This window comes from Scyliorhinus canicula, chromosome 24 (assembly GCF_902713615.1).
Source record: "Scyliorhinus canicula chromosome 24, sScyCan1.1, whole genome shotgun sequence".
In the NCBI taxonomy this organism is placed as follows: domain Eukaryota; kingdom Metazoa; phylum Chordata; class Chondrichthyes; order Carcharhiniformes; family Scyliorhinidae; genus Scyliorhinus; species Scyliorhinus canicula.
This window is the reverse complement of record NC_052169.1, coordinates 6,861,922-6,880,783: the sequence shown is the minus strand read 5'-3', so window position 1 is coordinate 6,880,783 and position 18,862 is coordinate 6,861,922. Positions and strand designations below refer to the sequence as shown.

The 18,862-nt window shown below is 45.8% G+C and overlaps 1 protein-coding gene across 2 annotated transcripts in view; it reads right to left on the bottom strand.

The window, feature by feature from the left end:
- Nucleotides 1-18,862, bottom strand: part of etfa (electron transfer flavoprotein subunit alpha) — a 56,541-nt gene that overhangs the window by 37,342 nt on the left and 337 nt on the right. For both annotated transcript variants that reach the window (XR_005458676.1, XM_038784157.1), the window contains exons 2-5: nucleotides 10,142-10,291; nucleotides 7,785-7,866; nucleotides 4,622-4,704; nucleotides 949-1,048 (exon numbers count right to left, since the gene is read on the bottom strand). Coding sequence is in view for 1 of the 2 variants with exons in the window: in XM_038784157.1 (XP_038640085.1) it covers nucleotides 949-1,048; nucleotides 4,622-4,704; nucleotides 7,785-7,866; nucleotides 10,142-10,291 (415 nt within the window). In the remaining variant the exon portion in view is untranslated. The remainder of the gene's footprint in view (nucleotides 1-948; nucleotides 1,049-4,621; nucleotides 4,705-7,784; nucleotides 7,867-10,141; nucleotides 10,292-18,862) is intronic.

Here is an 18,862-nt window from a genome sequence, read left to right as displayed (position 1 = left end):
CATTTTAACCCAGGGTTTAATGACATTACTGCAAAAATATAAAATATGACAATTTCTTACATTCATCACACCATGCCTCTACATTGTTGGAGCCCTTCCCATGTGTGGAGGTAAGTTTGATGGAGGAGTTAGGTAGTCTCCTCTAAGTGGTCTTACATGGTGGTCTCCGGAGTGTCCTCTTCGTCGTGGTTGGATTTTCCATGTAGAAGCAGTGTTTGTGTCTCTGTTGAGGCAGCGCTGTTATATCCATTTACATCCTCCTTGTGATGGTGGGCAGTGGTTAACATTCCTAGGTCGGCTCGGCCGTTCTTCCCTGAGGGGATTTTTGTTCTTTACGTCTGGGTGAGCAGTGTGTTGTTATAAATCCTGGTCCATTTGGGTCATCTATGTGAGGTTCCCCTTATTGTATTGGGAGAAGGGATTCGGCTCCCCCTTCCAGAGCGCCCAATTATTGGATGTCTTAACAATTCTTCTTTTCTTCAGTGATGGAGTCTCCCCGGCTGGGATTGAGAGTTGACCTCAGTTCCATTCTCGAACATCCCCGGTCCCTGATCTGAAGAACAAACAGCTCCCTCCATGTATGTTTTGAACGTGCGTTAGGAAGTTTCACTGTATACAAGGTAGTGGTGATGTACGTTGCAGTGGCAAATGTGGTACGAAACACATCAACCTAGATTTTGCAGCGAAAGTAACTAATGACGGCTGCTCCCAGGCATCACTACAATTTTAAGGTAAATAAAAGGCTCTGCGGAGCAGATAAAGTTAAGTGTACGTTTCTTTGGTTCCATGCCAGATTCCTTTCTATACTGCACGAGAACACAAATAGCTCAAAGCACTTCAAAAGAAAAAGGTTAGATTTTACATTCAGTAAAAAAACGTAGTAACTAATTGCAAGTCATCTGTACCCCTGAAGCATCATCTCAGTGACTGTGTGCACCTTTTACCTACCTGCGTAGATAGTTCGAACAAATGTATCTGGGGATTTAATTTCAGTGATGTCAGAGATGGCGGCAACATCAAGTTTAGCAGCTATTCTAGGTATAAGATTCTGCAAAACAAATGAAAAGTTGAAGGTAAACTTTCAGAATTAAGTACAATAATCAACGGTGTTTTTTTTTTTTAAAAGTCAAATGAAATTTATTTGGTTACATTTTTTACTACAAGGACATACAAGCACAACAACTGCTGGTGGGAAAACAACCTGTCTCAACCTAGTTTATTTTTTGGGATGTAGGCGTCAATGCAAAGACCAGTATTTGTTGCAAATCGCCTACTGCCCTTGAACCTAATGGCTACTTCGGGTATTTCAGAGGGCAGTTAAGAGTTAACCACATTGCTGTGGGTCCGGTGTAGGCCAGACCAGGTAAGGGCAGAGGGCATTAGTAAACCAGATGGGTTTTCCTTCGATGACAATCAACGATAGTTTCGTGGTCACCATTACGGAGACTAGCTTTATACTCCAGACTTTTTATTAACTGAATTCACCCAGTCCCGGGTCCACAGCCACCCCATCCTCTCCCTCCTCCTGTCTCCTGTCTCCCCTCCTTCCTCCCTCCTCCTCCTCCCCTCCTCTCTCCCCTCCTCCCCCCTCCACCCCCTCCACCCCCTCCCTCCCCCCTCCTCCCGCCCTCCTCCTCCTCCCCCTCCTCCTCTCTCCCCTCCAATCCCAAATGGAGTGTCCACCATTTCCCAACAGGCTGCCCTTGCGGTAGAAGAAAGGAATCCATTATCCAATTCCACTCTGTATCCCTGGACAGCGTGCAGCCCTGAATCAGTAGCATTAATTAGCTGGGCATTGTTGTTAATGGGATCTTGCTGTGTGGAAAACAGCTGCCATCTTAGTCCACATAACAGCACTCACAACCGTCTTTTCTCTGAAATGCTGATTCTTACTGCTTAGTAGACCTTTATCAGGAAGCTATTAACAAATTATTTTTCCTTTTAATGAGTGGCCTTTGAAACAAAATATTGCCGTTGTGTTTACTGAGTCACAATATGCACACACATCCATCTTTGTTTCCATTTACTAAATTCTCAATACATTGTACTTTCAATTTGTTCTTGATGTCCACACCTGTTTTGTATTCTTTAAAAGATATGCAATCTCCGTTTACTCTCTGCCTCCTTTGCGGGACATTAGAAATGTTACGTTGGAAACCGGAGCACAAAGTAATTTTCAGGTGGGAAAAGGGCAGTTAATTAGGATATTGCTGGGAAACACAGAAAATGATGGAATATGTCTAGGGAGAAGGGCAGAACTAATTCAATAAAATACAACTTATGAAAGATAATGAACTGTGTAATGCACTGTAACTCAATTGGGATGCCATTAAGGCAGTGAGTTGACAGCTCCAAGACAAGATGAAGTATTGCAGGAAAACGCTACAGGAAGTGTTATAGCAATTCAAGTGGCTCGGTTAAAGAACTAGAGGGCCTGATCAACCACGTGCAACATAAAATTTCTCCCTACTTCAGCGAGCGTGCCTTTTTCTTTTCCATAAGTATCTGTCAGATCAGCGGCTAAAGTAATTGGTAGGAGGATCAGAGAGCAATTGAGAAGGTTTCTCACGCAGAGGGTGGTAGGGGCCTGGGATTCATTGCAGGAAAAGGTAGTACAGAGGCAGAAACCAGAATCACATTTAAATAAAAAATAATAACCTTTATTGTCACAAGTAGGCTTATATTAACACTGCAAAGGAGTTACTGTGAAAAGCCGCTAGTTGCCACATTCCGCCGCCTGTTCGGGTACACAGAGGGAGAATTCAGAATGTCCAATTCACCTAACAGCACGTCTTTCAGGACTTGTGGGAGGAAACCGGAGCACCCGGAGGAAACTCATGCAGACACGGGAGAACGAGCAGACTCCGCACAGACAGTGACCCAAGCCGGGAATCGAACCTGGGACCCTGGTGCTGTGAAACCATAGTGCTAACCACTATGCTACCTTGCTGGATAGGCCATAGTGCTACAGTCCCAAGAGTTGGAGGGTGGAACAGGGATAGGTCTTTGTTGACCAGCAGATACATATGGACCGAATGCCCGCCTTCTGTGCCATAAATGTCTATGATTCGGTTCTATCTTGTAGAATCAGAATCTTACAGCAGAAAAAAGCCTTTTGGCCCATCATTTCTGTACTGGGTCTTTAGTAAAGAACAAATTTCTGTACTGGGTCTTTAGTAAAGAACAAATTAACTTCTATTTATCCCGTGGAAAATACTTTTGTTTTCATTCGGTCACACATACTGATATTTCTTCTTCATAAAGATTATAGTCACATACAAATATGTACATATATGACGATAAGCACCAAGTGCATTGTTTCAATGTTATTAAATAAGCAAATGGTAAGCAATAAGTGCCAGGACCTTTTCAATATGGAACTGGAGGGGGCGGAACGGTGGCACAGTTGTTAGCATTGCTGCTTCACAGCACCAGAGACCCGGGTTCAATTCCGACTTCGAATGACTGTGTGGAGTTTGCACGTTCTCCCTATGTCTGCTCCAGTTTCCTCCCACAGTCCAAAGATGTGCAAGTTAGGTGGAATGGCCATGCTAAATTGTCCCTTAGTGTCCAATGGTTAGGTGGAGTGGGCCTCAGCAGAGTGCTCTTTCAGAGGGTCGGTGCAGACTTGATGGGTCAAATGGCCTCCTTTTGCATTGTAGGGATTCTATGAATATTGAATAATTCCTAATTTATTTTGTTATAACGGCGTAAAACATTAATTGCCCTCTTACTGATCCTAAATGCATGGATTCAACTGGTTAGGATAAGAAGTTGCTGAGTTAAACAGGTTACTATAAGTCCAATCCCCAATATTTGCTGAATTTGTTGAATGTTAGGTTTTGCTAGTTTAGGAGTGCCGCATTTGATCTCATCACCTGACAGTTAAGATCAAAGTACGAGAAAAAATATGCCACTGAATGGACTAAATATGCAATGGTAACAGTTTATTTGGTTTAGTTCACTCACCAAAAGAACCCATGCCTCTCTAACACTCAATGCGCATGTTGTTGAAGAAACGGTTGCTCTATGAGGATAACTGATTTAAATCTCATCTTTCAAAAATGCACGGAATTATGAAGCAATTAATCTAACATCCTCATGGAGAAACTGCTCAAATGCCACTTTACTTAAATTATAAGGAATAGACAAACTTGGCAATCCACTGGATTCCAAAATTAAATAATGCACATTTTAAGCCCCAAAACTGGCATGCAATGTTACAAAAACTAAACCGTCTGGTAAGTAACTCAGGTTTTTTAATATAAATTTAGAGTAATCAATTATTTTTGTTTCCAATTAAGGGGCAATTTAGCGTGGCCAATCCACCTAACCTGCACATTTTCAGGTTGTGGGGGTGAAACCCACGCAGACACGGGGAGAATGTGAAAACTCCACATGGACAGTGACCCAGAGCCAGGACCGAACCCAGGTCCTCAGCGCCATAGGCAGCAGTGCTAACCACTGCGCCACCGTGCCACCCAGTTTTTGTTTGAAAGACAATGTTTTGTTTAATATTTTGGAAAGAGTATGTCTCCTGGCAGAATTATTTCCATGGCATTGACTTCCTGGGCCAAATGGCCTGTCTGTGTAAATTCTATGTAATGCCTCGCTAACTCACCTTTCCAAAGGCAGAAGCTCCTGCACATATGTGTGTGAACTTAAATTGTTTATGCGTAGCCAGCACCAGCGGCGTCAGCTCCTCTGTCAATGATACAGAAAGTAGAACATTAAAAATACAAATGATGGAGCAGAAATCCTGCATGTCAGCAAATACGCTAAATTAAGTGCACCATGAAGCAAAGCAAGAAATGTTCACATCAGGAAAAAAATGGAGTCTAGCACATGTCTCCACATCTTAAGAAACTTTCTCGTCTTCTATTCATTTGGTTCCTATTCTGTCTTTGCTGCTGTTATAGTTTTGTCACATGCCTGCTATCTAATGCTATGGTGGATAGATTTATGACATGATAGGAAATACTGAAATGTACAGTATGTGTTATCAGAATATTCATTTTTTCTTATGCCTTCAGGTCATCTACAGAAGATGTCTACTTACATACAGAACTGACAGAAAGCTGTTCAGCCTTGACTGCCCGAGAGCCAAGAGAAAGGTGTGCCAAACCCTCATCAGAGAGTTGCTCTAGGCTGGCAACGCTGCAGTAACATTCCATGCTGAAGAACACCTGCAGCCACAAATGGGCAGTCTCTCTCACTGCTGGGAAGAGTTTGGCTGGACCATCAGCATCAGGAAGACAAATGTCATTGTCCATGCCACCATCTATCAGCATTGACAATGTGACGCTGGAGGTTGTTGATAGCTTCACATCTTGAGGCTCCACAATCATCATTAGTATATCACTTGGCACTGAAATCAACACACACATTGCAAATGTTGCAACTGTTATGCCCAAGCTGAGTGAAAGAGTGTGGAACAATAGCAACGTGACCAAGAACACCAAACTGTGAGGCTACCAATCCTATGTCCTGAGTGCACTGCTCGACTGTGGTGAGACCTGGACAACACATGCTGGGCATGAGAAAAGATTGAACAGTTTCCACCTTCACTGTCTCAGACACAGGGGCTGGTTTAGCTCACCAGGCTAAATCGCTGGCTTTGAAAGCAGACCAAGCAGGCCAGCAGCACGGTTCGATTCCCGTACCAGCCTCCCCGGACAGGCGCCGGAATGTGGCAACTAGGGGCTTTTCACAGTAACTTCATTGAAGCCTACTCGTGACAATAAGCGATTTTCATTTTCATATATTCAGCATCTCTTGGCAGGACATGGGCATCAGCTGAAGTCCTGGAGCGTGTTAATTCCATCAGTATACACTCATTGCTAAACCAACAACATCTGCACTGGCTCAGCCACATTCATTAGATGAGTGACAGCCAAAAACCCAAAGATTTTCTGTACAGCCACTTGGCCACTAGGTCACGACCTCCTGGGTATCCACATCTCCGCTACAAGGACACCTGAAAATAAGATGTCAAGATAGCAGGCATTATCACTGAAAATTGGGAGACAGTCACTGTTGATTGTGACCTCGAGGCTGACTGGAAAGGTGTTGAAAGAGGAAGAACAGAAACAAAAAGCTCAGCTGGCAGAGAAGTGGGCCCAGAGAAAACAAGAAGCCAGCGAACAGTGCAGCTTCTCAGCCCACTGTCTTCCACTGCAGACACTGCCAGGCTGAAGTGGGTTCCTGAACCACAGCACGCCGTGCTTAACACAAGAGTTGCTCACCACAATGCCAACCATTGTCTTATGAGACAGAAAGCTGCCACCACCAGTTATGACATCCAATACTAAATTTCAGGTAGGGTCATTTAAAAGCAAACACCCAGTACAAAAACAGCATTGCAAGAAAGCAATTGAACAAAAAGTCATTCAACCCTTAAGCCTGCAACTTATAAAGACCATGCACAATCTAACACAACCAAATGCTTCACTTCCTGTCTAAAACTCTTCATTACTAAACTACAACTAAAGAACTCCAATCCCCTTTCCACCATTCAGACATAGTCTGCTGTCCTCCATGGATCATATTCCTCTCCAAACCCCAGCAGTAGCACATAACATCGGTTAAAAAAATTCTAAAACCTTCAAGCCCATTTTCAACCAGACATTTATGAAGCAATTGTTTTTTTAAAGAATTAATCTACTCAGCAATTACATGTTAATCAACGTGTCCGGAAACAGTGGAAACCAAATTTTCTTGTAATTCCCTTTCACACAGTCAGTGAATTTTGCATCAGCATAGCCCAGTTGCACAGTTACAATTGCAAATATAGTGTTGCTTAGTTATACATGAGTTTGAAAGAAATTAAACTTTTTTTATTCATTCAAGGGATGCATGTGTCGCTGGTTTGCCTGAAATTTAATACTCATCTCTAATTGCCCTTCAGAAAGTGGTGGTGAGCTGCCTTCTTGAACCAATACCCTACAAACCTCCTTTCTCCAGTAAATAAAAAAGTTAATCTTTGCGACTACTTCCTTGTAATTTACAGCCTCAAGTCCCATTAAACACCAGTATTTTTGAAAAGGTTATACAAAATCATCCATTACACGATGAACTCTAAACATATTCCACATGGGGAATGTTGAGGGAGTGCAACCATTTTGTTTTAAGTATCTTGCCAAAGAGAAAAGGGTCACATTGGATAGGTACATGGATTACGGTAGAATGATGGAGTGTAGATTAATTTGTTCGTAATCTGGGACAAACGTTCAGCACAACATCGTGGGCCGAAGGGCCTGTTCTGGGCTGTATTTTTCCATGTTCTATGTATATCCATCTTACTTTAATATAGAGAGAATGACCTGTCCCCAGATTTCCGAGATGCAATAGGTAGAGTTCATTAGTACCCAGCCCATTTCTTTCTTCTTTTTTTAAATTTAGAGTACCCAATTATTTTTTTCCCCAATTAAGGGGCAATTTAACGTGGTCGATCCACCGGCCCTGCACATTCTTTTTGGTTTGTGGGAGTGGAACCCATGCAGACACGGGGAGAAAGTGCAAACTCCAAATGGACAGTGACCTGGGGCTGGGATCAAACCTGGGTCCTCGGCGCCGTGAGGCAGCAATGCTACCCACTGCGCCACTGAGCCGCCCTGAACCAACCCATTTTTAAAAATAAAATCAAACGCAAATGTAGTATCACACAAGTAAAATACCGTGGATGCTGGAAATCTGAAACAAAACAAGAAAATGCTGCAAATACCCCGCAGATCCAGCAGCATAAGCATTAAGAGAAACCAACCGACTGTAGTGTCCATGCCCACCTGCTAGAAAACCTTTGAACGTGTCATTCTCGGCCACTAGAATCTTCTTCACACCCTGCACTTTGCTGACCTCTTCCACTACCTGTAACAAAGAAGCAAATGTCAGCTTTGAAACAGAGGCCCAGAGAAATGAGGCAAATTGCCAAGAGAAGTCTGCAAACAATCCCTGGGCCGTTTTTAGAGCATGGCTGTGTTATATAGACGACCATCATTCCTGTACCAAAAAAAAGCCAAGCAGCGTGCCTTAATGACTATCGTCCAGTGGCTCTGACATCCAACATCATGAAAGGTTAGTCATGGCGCGAATCAACTCCAGCCTCCCGGGGCAGCACGGTAGCATTGTGGATAGCACAATTGCTTCACAGCTCCAGGGTCACAGGTTCAATTCCGGCTTGGGTCACTGTCTGTGCGGAGTCTGCACATCCTCCCCGTGTGTGTGTGGATTTCCTCCGGGTGCTCCGGTTTCCTCCCGCAGTCCAAAGATGTGCAGGTCAGGTGGGTTGGCCATGATAAACTGCCCATAGTGTCCAAAATTGCCCTTAGTGTTGGGTGGGGTTACTGGGTTATGGGGATAGGGTGGAGGTGTTGACCTTGGGTAGGGTGCTCTTTCCAAGAGCCGGTGCAGATTCGATGGGCCGAATGGCCTCCTGCTGCACTGTAAATTCTATGGATTGCCTTGATCCACTACAGTTCGCCTACCGCTGCAACAGATCCACAGCAGACGCCATCTCTCTGGCCCTGCACTCTACCCTTGGAACACCTAGATAACACCTAGTGGGGCTGGTTTAGCACAGGGCTAAAGAGCTGGCTTTTAAAGCAGACCCAGGCAGGCCAGCAGCATGTTTCAATTCCCGTATCAGCCTCCCCGGACAGACACAGGAATGTAGCGACTAGGGGCTTTTCACCTAACTTCATTTGAAGCCTACTTGTGACAATAAGCGATTTTCATTTCATTTTCATAACAAAGACACCTATGTCAGACTCCTATTTATCGACTACAACTCAGCCTTCAACACAATCATTCCTATGAAACTCATCTCCAAACTCCATGGCCTTGGCTCCTCCCTCTGCGACTGGATCCTGAACTTTCTAACCCACAGGCCACAGTCAGTAAGGATAGGCAACAACACTTCCTCCATGATCATCCTCAACACCGGTGCCCCACAAGGCTGTGTCCTCAGCCCCCTACTATACTCCTTGTACACCTATGACTTTGTGGCCAAATTCCCCTCCAACTCAATTTTCAAATTTGCTGATGACCCCACAGTAGTGGGTCGGATTTCAAACAATAACGAGACAGAGTACAGGAATTTAGATAGAGAATCTGGTGAACTGGTGCGACGACAATAATCTCTCCCTCAATGTCAACAAAACTAAGGAGATTGTCATTGACTTCAGGAAGCGTAGTGAAGAACATGCCCCTGTCTACATCAATGGGAACGAAGTAGAAAGGGTCGAGAGCTTCAGGTTTTTAGGTGTCCAGATCACCAACAACCTGCCTGGTCCCCCCATGCCAACACTATAGTTAAGAAAGCTCACCAACGACTCTACTTTCTCAGAAGACTGAGGAAATTTGGCATGTCAGCTACGACTCTCACTAACTTCTATAGATGCACCATAGAAAGCATTCATTCTGGTTGTATCACAGCTTGGTATGGATCCTGCTCTGCCCAAGACCGCAGCAAATAACAAAAGGTCGTGAATGTAGCCCAATCCATCATGCAAACCAGACTCCCATCCATTGACTCTGCCTACAATTCCCGCTGCCTCGGAAAGGCAGCCAGCATAATTAAGGACCCCACGCACACCAGACATACTCTCTTCCACCTTCCTCCGTCAGGAAAAAGACACCAAAGTTTGAGGTCACGTACCAACCGACTCAAGAACAGCTTCTTCCCTACTGCCATCAGACTTTTGAATGAGCCTACCTCGTATTTAGTTGATCTTTTCTCTACACCTTACTACGACTGTAACATTATATTCTGCAGTCCCTCCTTCCTTCCCTATGTACGGTATGCATTGTTTGTACAGCATGCAAGAAACAATACTTTTCACTGTATACTAATACATGTGACAATAATAAATCAAATCAAATAAATACTGCCTCTCTCTCTCTTGCCAGTCCCAAAAACCTATCATTTTGACCAAGCGCTTTGTCACCTGTCCCAGTATCTCCTTTGGCTCAGAGCCATTGTTTTGGGACTGCACTCCAGTGAAGCACCTTGAGACATTTTATTGCATCAAGTGTGCTGTATAAATGCAAGTTGTTCTTGCAGTCAGTAATGTCTCTGAGATAATAGTTAGTAATACCAATGGTGACTCTAATGTTCACGAGCCTTTGAAAGATCTGGTCTTACCTTGCCACAATTTGTGCCGGCAACCAAGCAGCAAACATCTCCGCCCAGCTTTTTTGCTGCTGTGATGGCATTGAGGGTGATAGGAGTCAGCTTTTCATTATTGTGCTCTGCGAGTACAAGGGTGCTCTGAAATCGCCGCAGGTAGCAAATCTGGAAAAGAAGCAAATAAGAATCTTACAAACTCTTAGCGGAATGGAAGGAGGCCACTCAGAGCCATGAGGCTGTTTACCAATCAATAAGATCATGATAGATCTGCGAGCTAACTCCATACATCCACCTTTGCCCGATATCCCTTAATACCTTTGGTTAACAAAAATCTATCACTCTCAAATGTAGAACTAATTAATGTAATTATCAATTGGCATTTGTGGAAGAGAGTTCCAAACCTCTGCCATTCTTAGAAAGGTTTCCCAATTTCACTGCTGAAATATCTGATTCTAGCAACAAATGAACTGAACTAGTTTCTCTCAAACTATGCTATCTGAGCATGGAGACAAGGCTAGCCGCCTGCTGGTTCATTAGCTGAGAAAACAGGCAGCCACGAGGGAAATAGCGCAGATCAGGGAACTTAGTAGCCGAGCTGGACAAGGTCAACAACGCGTTTGAGACCTTCTGGCCGGGGCTGTATACCTCAGAGCCCCCAGCAGGGGACTCGGGGATGAAGCAGTTCCTTGATGGACTGGACATGCCAGTCGTAGGGGGAGGGCAGGAAACGGGGCCTGGAAGCACCGCTAGAACTGGGAGAGGTCATGGAGAGTATTAGCTCCATGCAGGCGGGGAAGGCTCTGGGACCAGACGGTTTGACGGACCTCGACAAAAGATTTGCAACAGCACTGGCCCGCACCTGCGGGAGATGTTCACAGACTCGCTGGCGAGGGGCACACTGCCGCCTATGCTAGCACAAGCTTCAATCTCGCTGATGCCTAAAAAAGACAAAGACCCAAATGAATGCAGTTCCTGCAGCCCCATCTTGCTGCTAAACGTAGATGCAAAAATACTGGCCAAGACCCTAGCCAAAAGGCTGGAGGGCTGCAAACCAGAGGTGGTTGCAGAAGATGAAACAGACTTTGTCACGGGTAGACAGCTAACATCGAACATCAGACGCCTGATGAACGTGATCATGACCTCATCCGGGGAAAGAACATCGGAGGTGATGGTTGCCCTGGACGCTGAAAAGGCCTTCGACAAAGTTAAATGTAAGTACCTCATGTGATACTTGAGCAGTTTGGACTAGGAACAGGGTTCACTGCCAACGCTCCCACAGCGAGCGTATGGACAAATACCACCAGCTCTAAGTACTTCCAGCTGCATAAAGGCACAAAGCAGGGATACCTATTGCCCCAGCTGCTGTACACCCTAGCAATCGACCATTAGCGATCGCACTTAGGGCGGCAAAGAATTGGAAAGGGATCCCGAGAGGAGACAGAGGGCACAGAGTCTCGCTCTATGTGGGTGATCTGCTCCACTACAGTTCGGCCGTGCAAAGGAGCATGGAAGGAATCATGACTCTCCTGAAAGAGTTTGTAACCTTCTCAGGCTACAAACCTTACTTGAGCAAAAGCGAGATCTTCCCGGTGAACCCATAAGGGGGAGGGGCATAGCTGGAGGGGCACAGCTGGAGGGGCTGCCATTTAAACAGGCCGGCAGAAATTCCACTAACTGGGGATCCAAATCGCTCATGCATGGACAGGAATCCACAAGCGGAAACTGACCAGCCTGACGGAGGAAGTTAAAAGGGGAAGCACGAGAGGACAGCATGTGGCGCAGTGGTTAGCACTGGGACCGCGGTGCTGAGGACCCGGGTTTGAATGACGGCCCTGGGTCACTGTCCGTGTGGGGTTCCCCTGTGTATGCGTGAGTTTCACCCCCACAACCCAAAAGATGTGCAGGCTAGGTGGATTGGCCACGCTAAATTGCCCCTTAATTGGAAAAAAAACTAATTAGGTACTCTAAATTTATTTTTTTAAACGGGCACAGTGGTTAGTACTATGACTTCATAGCTCCCGGGTCCCAGGTTCAATTCCTGGCTTGTGTCACTGTCTGTGCGGAGTCTGCGTCCCACTGTCCCCCCCGGTCCTTGGCGGGTTCAGGGAGCTCCTGGGCCGGGTGCAGCCTCGACCCGGGGTCCCTTTGGTGAGTGGTGGGCACAGGGAGCTCCTGGGCCGGGTGCAGCCTCGACCCGCGGTCCCTTCGGAGAGTGGTGGGCACAGGGAGCTCCTGGGCCGGGTGCAGCCGTGACTCACTGTCCCCCCCCCCGGTCCCTGGCGGGCACAGAGAGCTCCTGGGCCGGGTGCAGCCTCATCCCACGGTCCCATGGTGAGTAGCGGGCATTTGATAATGTTCCCCATGGCAGGCTCATTCAGAATGTTAGGGGCATGGGATACAGGGAAATCTGGTTGTCTGGATACAGAATTGGCTGGCTGAAAGAAGACAGCGAGTGGTAGTGGATGGAAAGTATTCCGCCTGGAGGTCAGTGACCAGTGGTGTCCCGCAAGGATCTGTTCTGAGACCTCTGTTCTTTGTGGATTTTATAAATGACTTGGATGAGGAAGTGGAAGGGTTGGTTCGTAAGTTTTCCGATGACATGAAGGTTGGGGGAGTTGTAGATAGTGTTGAGGGTTGTTGCAGGTTGCAACAGGGCATTGACAGGATGCAGAGCTGGGCTGAGAAGTGGCAGATGGAGTTCAACCTTGATAAATGTGTAGTGATTCATTTTAGAAGGTCGAATTTGAATGCTGAATACAGGGTTAAGGGCAGGATTCTTGGAAGTGTGGAGGAACAGAGGGATCTTGGGGTCCACGTACATAGATCCCTCAAATTTGCCACCCAGGTTGATAGGGTTGTTAAGAAGGCATATGGTGTGTTGGCTTTCATTAACAGGGGATTAAGTTTAAGAGCCGCGAGGTTTTGCTGCAGCTTTATAACACTCTAGTTAGACCACACTTGGAATATTGTGTCCAGTTCTGGTTGCCTCATTATAGGAAGGATGTGGATGCTTTGGAGAGGGTACAGAGGAGATTTACCAGGATGCTGCCTGGACTAGAGGGCATGTCTTGTGAAGAAAGGTCAAAGGAACAAGGGCTTTTCTCACTGGAGCGAAGAAGGCAGAGAGGTGACTTGATAGAGGTGTACAAGGTGATGAGAGGCATGGATCGAGTGGATAGCCAGAGACTTTTCCCCAGGGTGGAAATGGCTGTCACAAGGGGACATAATTTTACGGTGATTGGAGGAAGGTATAAGGGAGATGGCAGAGGTAGGTTCTTTACAGAGAATGGTGGGTGTGTGGAATGCACTGCTAGCAGAGGTGGTGGAGTCAGAATCATTAGAGACATTTTTTTTTAATATAAATTTTTAATTTTGTTTTCTTTAAATTTAGAGTACAAAATTTTTTTTTCCAATTAAGGGGCAATTTAGCATGGCCAATCCACCTAACCTGCACATCTTTGGGTTGTGGGGGTGAAACCCACGCAGACATGGGGAGAATGTGCAAACTCCACACGGGCAGTGACCCAGGGCTGGGATTCGAACCCAGGTCCTCAATTCTGAATTCTCCCTCTGTGTATTCGAACAGGTGCCGGAATGTGGCTACAGGGGGCTTTTCACAGTAACTTCATTGGAGTGTTAATGTAAGCCTACTTGTGACAAAGATTATTAAAAAATTAAAAGGACCTGCAGAGATGGACACACTCCCACTCTCCCTGGCGGGGAGGGTGAAGACAATCAAAATGAACGTACTGCCCAGTTCCTCTTGCTGCTTAAATCCATCCCGATCTAAATGGCCGGGGGGGGGGGGGGGGGGGGGGGGGGGGGGGTTGGGGGGGGGGGGGGGGGGCAGATGCAACAACAACCTGAGCCAAAGGGAAGAAAAGCAAAGGGAGGACAACCGGTGGAAAGCGAAACGCAGGGGACCACAATTACCACTACAAACACTGTACTTCTTATTTTCTCCTTTTAACTCCCACTGTTTGTTCATATTTATATTTGTTTTGTATAGCAAAAACTCAATAAAAATCACATTTAAAAAACGATGCTATGTGCTCTCCTTAATATCCTGCACCAAATTAAAGTTGAAAGTGAAAAACAATGCAATTTGTGATATTATAATACTTCAGAAAGCCAATATTTAAGCTTTGAACTGCCACTTGGTTTTATAATATTGGTGCCAATACACAATGGCAAAAATATAGGGAATTGAGTTAATACAGTTTATTGTTAAATTATATTGCCGTGTGACATTTAGTCACCTCAAGCTGTTCCCAAGTGACAGACCTGTAACCATGCGAGCTTACGGTAGCTCAAAGTGCTCTCTCCAAACACGACCAAGATTTGAAGAGTGGAAACCTACTGTTGGGTTGTTTGCCCAATGAAACTTCATATACTTCCCCATCTCTTACACTTTCTCAAAATAGTGGCTGTGGAATAATTCCACCTGAAAGAACAGACAAGACCTCGGCCCAACGTCTCATCCCGGAATACAAACAGCCCAAGGTCAGTATTGGAGCAAACACGAGCTCTCACTGTCAACATCGGGTTTCAGTGTCGTTCAGGTAGCTGATGTCATTGCCAACACCAAATCTCAGTGTTGTTGATCCACAAGGACATTCAGGCTAAATCATTAATGACTGCGGCATCATTACTGCCGACTTGTGAAATAACCGGCAAGTTAACTACTGAAACATTTTCTGATAATTGGCTGATGTATCTTCCTTTCTGATTCAAACAATTGTGCACAATTGGGCCACCAAAGCATGGCACTCAGAATAATACAGATATGTGTTGAACCCACAAATTTTCAGTTAAAAACGACTTGACCAACATGGTATTAAACCACATGTCAGAACTCTTCTGAAACAGCAGTAAAGCAATTTCAGTTAACCACGGCACCCCATGTTAGGAAACGGTAAACTTGTTTGTGCTGCTGCTGGCAATTAACTTCTGGCTAGTGCATCTACATAGGCAGGCGGTAGGAATGAGGAGTAGATTTAGCAGTGATGCCTCATGTGTTTGAAGAGACTATAGACACTCATTATTTTGACAAGAGCCATGTCTATTATGGTGAGCACCGCAGAGTAAATGCCAGATCTTGAACATCCTTCCACAAGCAGGAAAATCCAAATGTTTGGGCTGTAGCATGCTACCTTGGAGTTGGGACAGCTCACAAAGCTGTTCACTACGAATCACAGATCACGTTTGTAGAAAGCTGCTCTTTGTCACATCCTACAAGTCCCATCACCAGATGACAACTGACATCTATAGAATGACTCCTAATGTGGGTCATCGCATGAAGAGTGGGAACCAATTAGAGGTACATTATTACCTCGAGCTTCTCTCCTGCAGTCCATGATATTCTCAAAACGCATTACAAATAATGTTAGGTATTAGAGTACCCAATTACTTTTTTCCAATTAAGGGGCAATTTAGTGAGGTCAGTCCACCTAGCCTGCACATCTTTAGGTTGTGGGGGGGTGAAACCCACACAGACGCGGGGAGGGTGTGGAAACTCCACACGGACAGTGACCCAGGGCCGGGATAGAACCTGGGCCCTCAGTGCCGTGAGGCAGCAGTGCTGCACCACTGTGTCGCCCGCAGGTACCATAAAGTTTAATGAGCAGCAGCAGGTGAGGCCGATCAGGAGACTGACTGGTTTTGCTGGAAAAGAGATTAAGAGGCCACATGTAAAGCTCATGCAGCTTGGATGAAAAAAGGACAACTTCCAGCAATTATGCTGCCTGGCACGAGGTTCCACAAGATTAAATTGTTTTGAGCACAGAGCATTGCAGAGCTGTGGAATGCAGAATGACCGAAGCTGACCATGTTGGCACTACAAAAGCGATCAGAAAGGTTGTGGAAAGCAAAGGGATTTAGGAACTTAGTGGAAACATGGGATTACTGCTTGCAGTTCGGAGGACCAACCTGCTTACATATTATTATGCTTTCTGTGATTCAAGTCATTGGTGAAGGGCCCAAAAAATGGGGATTATAATGGAGTACCAAGAGGTAAATTGCAATTATCTATTTGTTTAACATTCCGTGGAAAAGGTGTGGTAATTGATCTAGGGTAGAATGAAGCATTAACCTACTTTTTGTTCAATGTCGTCGGATATGTGTTTTCCTGGCAAATCGCTTCAGACGCCCAAGAGTCAACCACAGGACATGGAAGTGGAATCACGCGAAAATCAGAACAGACAGATTCTTATATTTGGCAGATGTAAGTGAACAAGTTGGGGTTTTGGATAAAAGCAACTTACTGCGGATGCTGGAATCTGAAACGAAAGAGAAAATGGTGGAAAATCTCAGCAGGTCTGGCAGCATCTGTAGGGAGAGAAAAGAGCTAACGTTTCGAGTCTGACGACTCTTTGTCAAAGCTTTGACAGAGTCATCAGACTCGAAACATTAGCTCTTTTCTCTCCCTACAGGTGCTGCCAGACAGGTTGGGGTTTTGTTTGGGGGGCAATAGGGTTTTTTGGGGTGGGTAGGAATCCAGTTTTGAAGCTCGTGTTCACTGGTCTTACCCCCAACACCAATCAGATTCCTTCAATCATTTTCACAACTTGGCTCATCAGGATTTGCTACGACCAGAGTGATACCGTGTTCACATTACGCAGACAAAAAACTCAATCGGGTCTCTCATATTTGCAATGATGCTTATGAAAGTGAAAAGTCATAACCTCTGCACAACTGCCCGCGTAACCCCAGCTTCATTCAGGTCAATAGGTTTGCAATTACGTCATTTGTTTTTCGTCTAACTGGCCTGACCTTGGATATTGACAGGATTCCTCACCACTCATCACCAGGCAAGGTTTTTTATTCCCTACTTGTTCTCAATCGGAATGAGGGGTGCAAGGAAAGGAGAAACAAAATAATCTAAGCAAGTGCCAACCTTGTGATGAAAGGTTCATCGTCCCAAAACAGACACCCACTCCCCCCGCCATCCCCATCAAACGCATCAAGGGCAGCACAGTAGCATTGTGGATAGCACAATCGCTTCACAGCTCCAGGGTCCCAGGTTCGATTCCGGCTTGGGTCACTGTCTGTGCGGAGTCTGCACATCCTCCCCGTGTGTGCGTGGGTTTCCTCCGAGTGCTCCGGTTTCCTCCCACAGTCCAAAGATGTGTAGGTTAGGTGGATTGGCCATGATAAATTGCCCTTAGTGTCGGGTGGGGTTACTGGGTTATGGGGATAGGGTGGAGGTGTTGACCTTGGGTAGGGTGCTCTTTCCAAGAGCTGGTGCAGACTCGATGGGCCGAATGGACTCCTTCTGCACTGTAAATTCTATGATCTAATACAAGTCTCTCCGAACCCTCCTCCCCCATTTATCAATTCTGGACTCTTTATTTAAAGAGGCATTGTCTGGAAAGGTGTGTGAAATTACATGTCTCCCTCATCACGGCATGATATCCAACTGAAAGGATCCTGGATCACAAGCACCAACTCCATCATTCTGAGCAGGCTGCTGCTCAATTGGATTCAAAAGGTCCCGAAGGCCAATATTCTGCCAATCACCATCAAAGATTATAGTCAGTTGTTTGCTGCTTATAGCACGTTCCTGTGCATAAGCAGTGCTGACATATCTGCCTCACAGTGCCAGGGTCCTGGGCTCAATTCCGGCCTCGGGTGATTGTGTGGAGTTTGCATTTCCTCCCCGTGTCTGCGTGGGTTTTCTCCCACAGTCCAAAGATGTGCAGGTTAAATGGATTGGCCATGCTAAATCGGCCTTAACGTCCAAAAGATTAGTTGAGGTTACTGGGTTATGGGAATAGGTGCGGCATGGATTTAGGTAGGATGCTCTTTCCAAGGGTCAGTGCAGACTCAATAGACTTAATGACCTCCTTCTGCACTGTAGGGATTCTATGATTTGCACACACTAGTGACTGCATTTCAAAACCATTACAATGATTGCACAGCACTTTTGGATTTGGGCATCCAGGGCTGGGAATAAGATATCAAAGACTCCACTGGACATCAAGAGATCCCACAGCACAATTCGAAGTGAAAACAGGGAGTTATCTGTTGCATCTTGGCCACAGATGCCACAGATCTGTCATAACATCTGTGTTATGACTGTCATAACAAAAATACAGTTTTTTTAAAATTGCATAAGGGATGTGTCGTCGCTGGTTCGGCCAGCGTTTATTGCCCATCCCGATTTGCCCTTGAGAAAGTGGTGACGATCCGCTTACTTGAACCGCTGCAGTCCCTGTGTAGATGGTAGCCATGGTGTGGAGATGCCGGCATTGGACTGGGGTGAGCACAGTAAGAGGTCTTAGACCAGGTTAAAGCCCAACAGGTTTGTTTCAAAGCTAGTGTTGGACTTTAACCTGGTGTTGGAAGACTTCTTCCTGTGGTGTAGGTACACCCAGCGCACTCTCAGGAATTTCCAGGATTTTGACCAAGCGACAGTGAAGGAACGGCCGATATATTTCCAAGTCGGGGTGGTGAGGGGCTCAGAGGGGAACCTGCGGGTGGCGAGGATCACCTGCAGTGCCTATCCTCGTCCTTCGATCCGGATGGTAGCTGAGCGCAGGGACTTGGACAGGACTCGAGGACGAGGTAGCCCCGCCAATGTCAGGATGCCACCTGCGGGAGCTTGCTGTGCGAAAATTGGCTGCTGTGGGTAGTGCATTCAGAGGGTGAGTGCACTTCAATGGTATTTTATTGGGATTTGGGGCTTCCTGAGGTTGTGAAAGGTGCTACAGAAATGCAGGTTTTTCTCTCCGATTG